Source organism: Stomoxys calcitrans, chromosome 4, assembly GCF_963082655.1.
Source record: "Stomoxys calcitrans chromosome 4, idStoCalc2.1, whole genome shotgun sequence".
NCBI lineage: Eukaryota > Metazoa > Arthropoda > Insecta > Diptera > Muscidae > Stomoxys > Stomoxys calcitrans.
In genome coordinates, this window is record NC_081555.1 from 72605456 (window position 1) to 72619559 (window position 14104).

Consider the following 14104-nt stretch of genomic DNA (forward strand, 5'->3'; position numbering starts at 1 on the left):
CACATTTCCAATACAAAATTAAATTATTTCTATGTAGAGATACAACTTCAAAGACATTTTTTTTTTCCGAAGACAACATTGTTATAAAATGTTTTTAAAAACTAAGTAATGCTGAATAGAGGATGCGGATTCCACTATGGGCATACACCTAAACCAGTAATAGGCTTTTTGTGCTCTCTAAATACTAAAAAAAGAAAAAGAAAATCTAAATTAGGAATTCCGTGCTACTTACAAAATCCCTAATTGTTTTCAATACCACGCCCCTAAGTTGGTTCATGTCTGGAATTGTGTTCTTACCTAAGCACCGACCAATGACTCAGGAAATGCTCCAACTTCTCATCATCTTCAGCACATGCCCTGTACATGCTATAACTTGCCGCAGCGGTTTTTCATTGCTCTTAATGACTAACGTCCTTATTCATAAAATTTAATGTAGATTTGAAATGGGTTTATTTGGCATACTTCCTTCATAGAACTGTCAGAACTGTTGGTTTTCTAAAAGAAAAAACACAACCTTGTCCTAAAATTTTTCCATAGAACACTAGAAATAGTTTAACATACACATTCTGTATTAAGCAACATACATAGATACTTCACAACTATGAAAGGACCATAAAATATCTCTGGCACTTTCTACAACAAACTACAGACGAAGCATAGAATTCTTTATTACATGAATAGGATCAGTGAAGGATATACTATTATACAATTTCTTATATATTGGGTTGCCCAAAAAGTAATTGCGGATTTTTCATATAGTCGGCGTTGACAATTTTTTTTACAGCTTGTGACTCTGTAATTGCATTCTTTCTTCTGTCAGTTATCAGCTGTTACTTTTAGCTTGCTTAAGAAAAAAAGTGTAAAAAAAAGTATATTTGATTAAAGTTCATTCTATGTTTTATTAAAAATGCATTTACTTTCTTTTAAAAAATCCGCAATTACTTTTTGGGCAACCCAATACATCACAATTCACTACACAGTATTTAAGGCAATAGATACGGAGGTCATAGTAATTAAGAGTGGAAATCTATCAGTCTCGTAGAAATTTATTAGTTATGAAGGCTTTAACCGTAGATTTTGACACAATGAAACTGTTTTGTGAAAAATTTTCAAAATTCACTTTTGAATTTATGATTTTCTATTTACAATGAAAATATGTTGCGAATAATGATTACCTTAAGTGTTAATAAATCTTGACGAGTCAAGGGAAATGTTTTAAAATAGAACAGATTTGTTCAATCCTATTAGTCAGCAGACTTCTTTCTATGAGAGCAAGTTTTATATTACACTTACGCCTGCCGTTAGGATATAGGGGCATCTTGGGCTAGATGAATGAAGAAGCTTTCTGGAGAATTTGCTTTTGAGAATATTTGAAAATAATTTAGCTTTTTTTGAGCATGACGAAAATAAATAAAATAAAATTGACAAAGAAAGAAAAAGTTTACAACTGAAATAACGCAGAAATCTCTTCGTATTTTTGATTTTTAGTTCTACCAACTTTTTTAATTTTCTCCCAAAATTAGGAAAACTGTAGATGACCAACCTTAGGCAAATGTATCCGCCGATGGACAGTTCCTGCACCTAGTAGCGATCATAATTTTCAATAAAAACCTTTGGGATTTTTTTAACGACAAAATGAATATACCGTTATCCTTCGGCAGTGGACATAAAAATATACTTTCTATTAAAATCAAATACCAGAATTTATTATTTAATAAGTCGGTGCAACGACGCAAACTTGTAATGTGTAAAAAAATATTATATACATTGAGCAGATTTATGACATTTTTGAATTTTTTTTTTAACTTTTAACCATTTGAAGACAGCAGAAAATGTTTGTTGTCAACAGACTTTCTGTTTTCGACATTTTTATACCCTCCACCATAGGATGGGGGGTATACTAATTTCGTCATTCTGTTTGTAACTACTCGAAATATTCGCCTGAGACCCCATAAAGTATATATATTCTTGATCGTCGCGACATTTTATGTCGATCTAGCCATGTCCGTCCGTCTGTCTGTCGAAAGCACGCTAAGCTAGCCGCTTGAAATTTTGCACAAATACTTTTTATTAGTGTAGGTCGGTTAGTATTGTAAATGGGCCATATCGGTCCATGTTTTGATATAGCTGCCATATAAACCAATCTTGGGTCTTGACTTCTTGAGCCTCTAGAGGGCGCAATTCTCATCCGATTTGACTGAAATTTTGCACAAAGTGTTTTAGTATCACTTCTAATTACTGTGCTAAGTATAAATCGGTCCATAACCTGGTATAGCTGCCATATAAACCGATCTTGGGTCTTGACTTCTTGAGCCTCTAGAGTGCGCAATTCTTATCCGATTAGAATGAAATTTTGCACCACGTGTTTTGTTATCCAACAACTGTGCCAAGTATGGTTCAAATCGGTCCATAACTTGATATAGCTGCCATATAAACCGATCTGGGGTCTTGACTTCTAGAGCCTCTAGAGAACGCAATTCTTATCCGATTTGAAATTTTGTACGACGGATTCTCTCATGACCATCAACATACGTGTTTATTATGATCTGAATCGGTCTATAACCCGATACAGCTCCCATATAAATCGATCTCTCTATTTTACTTCTTGAGTCCCCAAAGGACGCAATTCTTATTCGAATTGGCTGACATTTTACACGGGTCTCCAACATATAATTTAATTGTGGTCTAAACCAGATCATATCTTGATATCGCTCTAATAGCAGAGCAAATCTTTTCATTTTTTGCCTAAGAAGAGATGCCGGGAAAGAACTCAACGAATGCGCTCCATGGTGGAGGGTATATAAGATTCGGCCCGGCCGAACTTTGCACGCTTTCACTTGTTTACTAACAAATTGCTATAAGTGTAGAGTACACAAACTGCATTCTAATGAATGTTAAATATATTCACGTGTGATGTGTCTGTGACTGTTTTAAGCAAACTAAGTTTTCTAAATGTCTGTTTTAGAGCAATCTGTTTTAGCTCGAACGTTTTGTTCAATATTTAGCAAAATACAGAGAAACACATACAAACGTATATAAAATGAGTGTATTCTCTCGCATTCAATTTATACAGTAAGGTGCAGAAATAAATACACGTTTTAATATCCATACTTGTTTCGTCAATTAAAAAATCAACCAATAAGCAAATTCTTTTTCTGATTATTTTTGCTATATTCTCCCATTTAAAATGTTTCGAAAAAATTACTTCTGAATAATAAGTGAAAATAAAACACTCTGGAAAAATTCAAGAATCGTTTGTTGTTGATACTTTATTCAATAACCGCAATTTTGAACAATAAATAAGTGCGTATTGACGGTCTATCCATCAATTTAAGAGATATTTTGTTAGTAATTATTATGTTTACAGCTGAAATACTGTCTGATTCTGATATCTGACTTTTGACGAAATTCGGTTTCACAATTTATAATGCCTATTCTTTTACCTTACAAAAGGGGATTGCATTAATTGCCTTAGCAATGTTGATAGCGGTTTAGCTTTCTGCGTTAAAATATGATTTCACTTGCCATATTTACCTTATAACGATATTGAAACTTGTACTCATTTCTGCCCGCCACTGTATATTCGTTGCTAGCCTGATATGGCATGTCTTTTTTATCGATAATTTAGACAAAATAATAGAAATGTGATAAAAATGTTAACCAAAAAAATTAAAATAAACAAGTTTGCTGAGATAATCAGATATGTACGCTACTACGATACTAGCAACTACAATTCAAAAAATAATATAAAAAAATTATCAACATTTTTACGAATTTGGAATTATATTCACCTTTGGTGTTATTTAATATGGAAATCATAAATTATGAGCCTTTTATATTTGTCTTTCATATAATTGTACAGTTTTGCATTCGACCTGACCCATTTGAATACATGTGACCAAGTTTGGAACATGTACATTGTACATACATATTTCAATTGTCGTTGAAGTTAGACCACTATTACTTACCCCCCACCATGTCTTTGTAGTTGTCATACTTTGTTTTTGGTGTGTGTTTGAAATATAAAAAAAAAATGTTTTTAATTGATTCGACCATGAGCTTTTAAACAAATGGAGATTGAACTTTGGCGTGTTGTTCAGTTCAATGTTGAAATTGGCAACTTAAAAAACTGTCAATCATGTTGTCATTTAAAATTTTTTTTACACTTTGAGGGTGGCAGCTTTTAACTTTTACAATTTCTTAAACAAACTGCTCTAAAATATTTTTTTCGTCTAATGGTTTAATATATGTCGCTACATCTATTTATGGAACTCTCTGGAGGAAGATTGAATATGGATGTTGGAAATCATTTGTGTACTTAACATACTAATGTTAAGCCCGGTTAGAAATTTAGGCTTCTTGTAGCTGCTGAAACAAATCGGTTGGGAACGATATAGCCCAGCTGCTATCACGAATGCCTTACATCAATAAGAATTAATTGTGGAAAAATGGAGAATATCTTTCGAACGCTAATATTGACAGACGAACGCCTAGATAACCTAATATGTATGTTTAAATGAGGTCGCAGAACGATATTTCAAGGTGTTACATGCGCTTTGACGAGATACTCTTTTTTATTATGGTGGGTATAAAACTTTATCAGTACGATTTTTAAACCTCGCCATATCCCCGTAGCCTAAATCCAAGAATTTTAATTTTAGTTTTTACCAATTCTTCATCATAATTTTTTGTTATGATGAAGAATTTAGTTATTCAAAATTTTCTTAAAGCAATAGTGATACAAAGAATATTTCATTTAACAAACAAGATTTTACGAAAAAAAAATATTTAAGTGCCAAATTTCTTGAAGAGGGCACAAAATCCCCTTCGAGAAATTGAAAATACCAATTTTGTCCGTTAAGAAAAAACATTTTTATAACAACTCTTTATCTTCCAATTGTATTCCTCATTATCACATTTCACATGTGATACAAGAGTTTTTCAATTCCAGAGAAAAATTCCCCTTTCCAATGACGTTATCATATATCTTGTCATTAAAACGTATTTCTTGTTCTGTAGCAAAACATACATACGTTCTGGGATCAGTTCTTTCATGTTTGTTTATATGTTTAAATATATTGCGCTGCATGCTTTCAGCGTGGTTAGTTTATAAACAATATTTGCTTATAAAGTGATAAATATATTGACATTCATTATCAATTTCATATTTTCTCCATTAAACAAATAGGTATTAAAACACTTTTCTTTATAAAGTAAAAGAAGAAAGGGGAAGGTGCGCCTACATCTAATTAAACCCTATGTAAATAGGTGTGTAACCGAAAATTCTTGCTTATAATGTGAGAAAGTACTACAATTTTCCTAGGATTTAGGAACAAATTCCCTAGCATTTAGGAACAGGGGCAAACATTTTACAATGACATTCCTTTTTTTTCCTAAAGGGTGATTTTTTTGAGGTTAGGATTTTCATGCATTAGTATTTGACAGATCACGTGGGATTTCAGACATGGTGTCAAAGAGAAAGATGCTCAGTATGCTTTGACATTTCATCATGAATAGACTTACTAACGAGCAACGCTTGCAAATCATTGAATTTTATTACCAAAATCAGTGTTCGGTTCGAAATGTGTTCATTCACCGTTCAGCGATGAGGCTCATTTCTGGTTGAATGGCTACGTAAATAAGCAAAATTGCCGCATTTGGAGTGAAGAGCAACCAGAAGCCGTTCAAGAACTGCCCATGCATCCCGAAAAATGCACTGTTTGGTGTGGTTTGTACGCTGGTGGAATCATTGGACCGTATTTTTTCAAAGATGCTGTTGGACGCAACGTTACGGTGAATGAACACATTTCGAACCGAACACTGATTTTGGTAATAAAATTCAATGATTTGCAAGCGTTGCTCGTTAGTAAGTCTATTCATGATGAAATGTCAAAGCATACTGAGCATCTTTCTCTTTGACACCATGTCTGGAATCCCACGTGATCTGTCAAATACTAATGCATGAAAATCCTAACCTCAAAAAAATCACCCTTTATATAGATTACGAACGGCGTGCCGCAGGGCGACACCTATATGTAATGAGTACTGCTCTATAAGTGCAAATACGGCGATGTATATTTATATATGTAAGCTAAATATTAATCTGAACTGATTTTGATACTATTTAACATAAATTCCAACTTTTATAAGAGAATTGTATGATACATGTGTACCACTAAAGACTAGAACCACGATTTCGAAAACACTAACCTGGTTTCACAGTGGGATAAGATTGGCCATTCAGGAGAGGGACCTGGCTTCTTCGAGATGGAAGAGATTTCGGACAACGGCACTCAGGGACGATTTTCGACCAACAAAGACGTGTCAATTCCTTAATGAAAGAAGCTAAAGAGACATACTACACCAAATAAATTTCAATCGGCTTTGGGAACGAAGAAGACATGGATGACGATAAAGGAGATTCCTCCAGGAGACAATGCCTCTACCATGCGAATGGTTTAGGTAGTTTATTAATGAACCTGCCTTTAGTCACGGTTGAAACTGACTTTTATGACATGGATTGAATTTCGTTGCGATTTGAACAAAATTATGGTTTCGAATTTAATTGTGTCACTGAGGAAAAAGTTTTATTTGCGTTTGCACAGGTAAAATCGAACGCTATGGGATGTGGCGGAATAGATCCTCGATTTATTACGATCTTACTAATCCCTATTCCTTAGTGAAAATCTAAATTCCGGCCTATTTCGCTGTTACCTTTCATGTCTAAAGTTTTTGAGAAAGTGTCGCACAGGCAGATGACTGCATACATATCTCTCAACTCGTTGTTTTCTACAAAGCAATGCGGATTTCGTCCTTTAGCCGATGTCTGCGAGTGTTTGAGAACGGAACAGGATGGCGAAAGGATCAGTTTCCTTGTGCTGCTAGATCACTCAAAAGCATTTGACACTGTTGATCACCCTCATCTCTGCTTTAAATTGGAACATTTCTTTAACTTCTCTGAATCCTCAGTTAGGGTTCAACGTTCTTATCTTACTGATAGGAAGCGGACAGTTTACATCAATTGTGGAGTTTCTGACCCTTTACATATATCCAGAGGGGTTCCTCAGGGTTCGACACTTGGACCACTCCTTTTTCAGTCTACATAAATGATTTGCCACGTTTTCTGAATCATAGTAAGATCTACATGTATGTTGACGATATAAAAGTGATAGTGATATTGGTGAATTCGTGAATTGCGTTAATAGACTCAACGAGGATCTTGGTTTAGTACATAGCTAGGCGGCAGCCAATGGATTGTATTTGAATCCAACAAAGTCAAGATGCATAGTTGTATGCAGGCGGAATATTTACTTCCTTATGAATCTGACATCAGGATAAACGGACAGCGCACTGACGTTGTTTCTTCCACTAACAATCTTGGAATTACCATCAACTCGGCGTTGTCGTGGACAGATCATGTTAATGTAATTGTTGGTCAGACTTATGCCAAATTGAGATCACTGTGGTTTACACAACGTTTGACTCCTATGAAGACACAGATTCTTCTAGCCAAAAGTTATATCATGCTAACCTTGTTATACGGATGTGAATTATTTTCTGGCTGCGATGCAGCAAACAAACGGAAACTCAATGTTGCTTTCAATAATATTGTCAGAAACGTTTATGGGTTATTTATTCGCATAAACCACGTTATTTATATGACAGACTTCGGTTTGCAAGATCGAATAGAGGTAAGAGGATTATTTTTATTCGGTATCAAAGCCTTTTCTCTGATTAGCATTTCTTTGAAAGATCTGTACGTCTCTGGAATGTGCTCCCTCACGACTTACAGCAAACTGGCAATACAATACAGTTTAAGAAATTACTTCTTGCCCTTCTTCTCTCCTTCAAGTTACAGTATATATATTTCTTTAAATATTTTAAGTCTTATGCAAACATTACTATCTTTTTATTTTATTTTTCTTCTATTTATTAATTTTATTAAATTACTTTATTATTTTTTTTTCTCTCTTAAAATTTTTTTGATTTTAATTAAATTTTTTTTTATCTAATTTTGATTTTACTTTAAATTTCTTGTCATGTAAAGCCTTTATAGCAATTTAAATTTTTTTTTGATTTTATATAATTTTTATATCTGATTTTGATTTTAATTAAACTTTTGCCCTACATCATTTGTAAAACTTTAATAGCTATATATACTGTTATCAAAAACATTTTGAATATTTTAGAATGTTCAAAATTCCTGTACAGTAATCATAAGACGCGCCCAAGTAACCGAGTTGGTAGCGTGCTTGGATTACCAGTGCAGTGATCGTGGGTTCGATTCCCGCCAGAAGCCTTGGTCTGTCGCTACTGTGGTATCACAATGGACTTAAAATTGTCTAAGTGAGTCTGTAAAGGACTGCCACTCTTCCCTAACCTAACCTAATCAGCTGTATCTAAATCTGAAACGATTTCGACCAAACTCCTCAGATATTGTGGAAGTCGTAGAGGAAAGCGTTGTGGGAAACTTTGTGAAGACTGGTCAATATGCGCTTCCAGTGGTTCTAGAACTGAAAATCGTCTGATATATACTTATATATGGGAGCTATATCTAAACTTGAACTGATTTCTACCAAATTCGCCTGTAATGGTAGGTGTCATGAGGAAACCCTTCTTGCCAAATTTCGATAGAATCGGTTAACAAATGACCAAAATATTGCAATATTGCTTAAAAACGGACGGGAGCTATATCTCAATCTGATCCGATTTCGATGAAATACACTGATGAGAGAAACCTTCGTTCAAAATTTTGTAAGAATCGGTTGACAAATGACGATCTTATTCAAAATAAGTTCAAATCGGACGAGCTATATCCAAATTTGAACCTATTTATTCCAATTTCAAAGACCTGTATTTTGTGCACGAATTAACATGCACAGACCAACAGATGGACATAGCTAATTTGAATCAGAAAGTGATTCTGAGTCGATTGATACGCTTATTAATGGATCTATCCCTCTTCCTTCTGGGTGTTTTAAACAAATGCACTAATTTATAATACCTTATGTCACAGTAGTAGTGTAAAGCATAAAAATACCAACTCAGGTGTTAATTTTTTCTAAAATACACTAATAGAAATTTGTTAGTAAAAGTAGCAAAAATGTTAGCTGTAACACCAGAAAGACTGTTGATTTCTTTTTTTGCTAAAACAACAAACCTTTAAATCGTAAAAAGTTAAAAAAAATCAAAAATGTCATAATTATATATACAATTTTTATATTCCATCTTATCGTTCAAATTTAAAAGCATATAACGCATAATGTTTCCAATTTTCTACAATACACCAGAGAAATTAGACTTCACACAGCACTCACGCAGTACACTCTCTCCAGATGTCCTTAGTTATGTCTACAAGAGCGTAAGTGTGTTGCAAAGCCATCAGTCTGATGATTTATTCTTTATACATAATTCCGGCTCCTGAATGCCTTCATTTGTTCACACTCGCCTCCTTCCTATTCTGTTGTGTCTCCTTACATCTATTCTTCTGATAGCGCGCCATTGCAATACATTCTACAACATAGTAGCATAACTGTATATCCCCATGGATTCCCTGACGGAAGCTTCAAACAGCAAAGCATGAATTGACAGATAGAGTGGACAACACTTAGCCGCTGTGTAGTAATATTATCGAGGCAATTAGGGCTTGCCCTAAGAACCATGTTATAACTAATTAAAGTTGACACCTCGGGTGAATGCATGCGGTTAATCACAACATGAGCATGCGGAGATGTTGTCCACCACCAAGTTTTTTTTAGCTAACCTCTCATCTACCAAAGTTTGACTAGAGGTTTATTGTTATTGAGGTGATTTTCTATTCCATGGAGGCCAGCGTAGCGCGGAGGTAAGCATGTACGCCTATGACACTAAACGCCTGGCGAGAACATCAGCAAAAATTTACAGCGTTTGAGGTATTAACTACTAAATTTCCCATGAAAATGTTATTAAGGAACATGGAATACTTCTCTCATATTAATGAGTGCATTCCGATTAATGTTTAAGCTCAATGATAAGAGGAATCCCATTTTTTGTTGCCGAGTCCAGTGTTCAAGAGCAATTTTGCATTTTGGCCTTTTCTACACTCATAGAAAAAAGTTTGTTGAAAATAGCAAACACTGTCTGCTGAATATTAGTAGTTAATTTTGCTGCCATTGTAGCAGTATTTCTGCTATTACAGCAATAGTTCTGCAACTGCAGAGCAGTAGGCTTCATGCTGAAAAGTCTGTTGTTTGCTGAAAATGACAGCTGCTTAATTATGATGGGTACGTTAGAAGAAACAAGTAAAAGCGTACTAAGTTCGGCCGGGCCGAATCTTATATACCCTCCACCATGGATCGCATTTGTCGAGTTCTTTTCCCGGCATCTCTTCTTAGGCAAAAAAAGGATAAAAGAAAAGATTTGCTATGTTTTTAGAGCGATATCAAGATATGGACCACAATTAAATTATATGTTGGAGACCTGTGTAAAATGTCAGCCACTTCTAATAAAAATTGCGCCCTTTGGGGGCTCAAGAAGTAAAATAGAGATATCGATTTATATGGGAGCTGTATCAGGCTATAGACCGATTCAGACCATAATAAACACGTATGTTGTCATGAGAGGATCCGTCGTACAAAATTTCAGGAAAATCGAATAATAATTGCGACCTCTAGAGGCACAAGAAGTCAAGATCCCAGATCGATTTATATGGCAGCCATATCAGCTTATGAACCGATTTGAACCTTATTTGGCACAGTTGTTGAAAGTCATAACAAAATACGTCATGCGAAATTTCCGTCCGTCCGTCTGTCGAAAGCTCGCTAACTTTCGAAGGGGTAAAGCTAGGCGCTTGAAATTTTGCGCTAATACTTTTTATTAGTGTAGGTCGGTTGGGATTGTAAATGTTTTATTATAGCTGCCATATAAACCGATCTTGGTTCTTGACTTCTTGAGCCTCTAGAAGGCGCAATTCTCGTCCGATTTGGCTGAAATTTTGCCCTTGGGTTTTGGTATCACTTCCAACAACTGTGCTAAGTATGGTTCACATCGGTTCATAACCTGGCATAGCTGTCTTATAAACCGATCTTGGATCTTGACATCTTGAGCCGCTGGAGGGCACAATTCTCATTCGATTTGGCTAAGATATTGCATGAGGTGTTGTACAAAATTTTAAGAAAATTTAAGTTATATGCTTGTAAAATTGAAAAACAATATGAAATATAAAATTTTTTAAATATTTTCGACATTTTTGAGTTTTTTTCAATTTTTTTAAATTTTAAAACAGCAAAAAATGTTTGCTGTTTTTGGCAACAAATTACTGCTGTCCCATTTTCGGCAGACTTTCTGCTGTTTCAGCAAAGATTTTTGCTGTTTTTACTCACAAATTTCTATGAGTGTATTCATTCGCAACTCCTCTATGGCGGTAATGCCGTCCTTGACGACTTCAAAGAGAGAACCGAATCGCAAATCAGGGTGATCCGTTTTTATACCCTACACCTCCACTATGGTACAGGGTATTATAAATTTGTGCATTTGTTCACAACGCTAAAAATGAGAAGATCTAGATAAGTATACCGATCGACCTAGAATCACTTTCTGATTCGATTTAGCTAGGTCCGTCTGTCTGTTTGTCCATGTATTCTTATAATCAAGGTACAGTTCGCATTTGTTTTCCGATTTTCGTATAATTTTGCACAAGTCTCTTCTTTAGTCCAAGGACGAACCTATTGATTTGGAACAAAACCGGATTAAGCTCCCCTATATTTCATACGATATATACATTTCATACGATATGGCCTTTTTAGGCTGTAGTACCCATAATTTTGGTCCCATCTTTACAAAATTTAGCAAGATATGTTCTGTGTTTTTATTTATCTACAGTATTTTTGTTTTTCTAACCCGATGCTTTAACATAGTATTGGCGCAGAATCAGGCGTATATAGTTCTTATGAAGTCATTCCGTTTTTTACACCTAGAAATATTGATCTGAAACACTATAAAGTATATATATTCTTGATCGTCTTGACACGATAGCGTTCCAACGAAAAAAGATATCCGCTTGAAATTTTAGCAACGATACTTCTTACCGATGTAGGTTGTTGTTGTAGCAGTGTGTTGTATACTGAGGCGTCAGACCTTACCGATGTCGGGCCAATCTTGGGTCTTGACTTCTTGAGCTTGTAGAAGGCGCAATTCTTATCCGATTTGGCTGTAATTTTGCACGTGGTATTTTGGTATCACTTCCAACATTTGTCCAAATCGGTCCATAACCTGATTTAGCTGTCATATAAACCGATCTGGGATCTTGACTTCTTGAGCCTCCAGAAGGCGTAATTATTATCAAATTTGGCTGAAATTTTGAACAACGGCTTCCCCCATAACCTCCAACGTACGTGTCAAATGCGGTCCGAATTGGTCTATAACCTGATACAGCTCCCATATAAACCAATCTCCCTATTTTACTTCTTGAGCCTCTAGTGAGCGCAATTCCTATCCGATTTGACTGTAATTTGGCTTGGCATGTTTTGTTATGACTTCCAACAACTGTACTAAGTATGGTCCAAATCGGTGATATAGCTGTCAAATAAACCGATATGGGATCTTGACTTCTTGCGCCTCTAGAGGGCGCAATTATTATCCGATTTGGCTGAAATTTTGTACAACAGTTTCTCTCATGACCTTCAACATACGTGTCTGAATCGGTCTATAGCCTGAAACGGCACAACAGAGATACCGGGAAAAGAACTCGACAAATTTGATGCATGTTGGAGAGTATATAAGATTCGGCGCGGCCAAACTTAGAACGCTTTTACTTGTTTTTTTTTTTAACTATTTCTTTAACTAAAGTAATTATAATACAAATATTTTCACATCCAACCCTCGTCAACGAATGACAGTTATGTTAGCCATCGGTGTAGAGTCTTATCGGACAGCCATTTAAAGTAAAACAACCGATAAATTAAAATAAAAATAAACAACATTGTATACAAACCTTTATTTGGTGTGGCTTTTGATTTCAAAATGCTTCACTCAAAGATACGTGGTCTGACTGCACCAACGAATTTTAATGGGCAAAAGGAGTGGCCACCCAGTGGAAATGGGCTAGCACTTTTTCTTGGCGTCTCGTCAATAGAGTGAGTCGACTCAATTTACTCATTGCATTTATTGCTCCAAACATTATTGAGTGAAATTTTGCACGAACATAACTATTAATCATCAATAATTCCCTAAATGGGGGAAGGATAAGTAGGATAAGATAGGGCGGAGGACTTGTTTACATTGAATTTACTTATTAATGGATATCTCTTGCAGTGAAATGCAATTTCATTTGGACATTATAAAAAATAATAAAATTAAATTTTGTTATCAACAACAGCCGACAAATTGCAAAGCGTCAATTAAATGGAAAATGTTCGAAAAAGTATTCTACAGAATTTTAAAACAAATACCTAGATAAGATTTAAAAAATTTGTTTGCTTTCATTTAAAAAAAAATTGACGTTGCTCTTCTTTACTTTTTTTTAGATTGTTTCAAAATCAGAAATCAGCCAAGCAAATAAGATCAAGGAGAATGAAGAACCCCAACAATTTACTCAACGTTTTAAGAGCCGATCGACAGATAATATTTTGGATTTACCTCTGGACGATGAGAAAAAGACTATAACCGAACGGATGCGTAGTCGATGTAAGTAAAAATTAATTTTTATTTACAAAAAAAATCTTCAACTAGATTTTTAAAAATTGCCAATATCAAATCCGCAAAAATACTTTTGCGCTAAAAAAAAATTGAAACTCTTCCTGAGTTTTCGAACAATATTCTAGCACGAGATCATACTCAACCAAATTTGTTATTCAAAACAGCAAAAATGTTTACTAAACAGCAGTTTTTGTCTGCTGAAAATGGGAAAGCAGACAATACTGACAGACAGATCACACATCCAGTGGAGTTTATAAACATTCATTTAGACACACACTTACATTTGTATCTTATTTTTTATTCTAACATTATTCAGCGGACAGTGTTTGCTGCTTTCAGCAAACTTTTTTCTATGAGTAAATATATATTTAATGCTTATACCCTTCACCATATGGGTGGGGGTATACTTATTTCGTCATTCCGTTTGTAA

General features: G+C 34.8%; 1 protein-coding gene across 2 annotated transcripts in view; it reads left to right on the top strand.

Moving 5' to 3' along the window:
- LOC106088560 (uncharacterized) overlaps positions 1-14104 on the top strand; it is a 68359-nt gene that overhangs the window by 38703 nt on the left and 15552 nt on the right. For both annotated transcript variants that reach the window (XM_013254138.2, XM_013254137.2), the window contains exon 3: positions 13503-13662. In XM_013254138.2, the coding sequence (XP_013109592.2) occupies positions 13503-13662 (160 nt within the window). The remainder of the gene's footprint in view (positions 1-13502; positions 13663-14104) is intronic.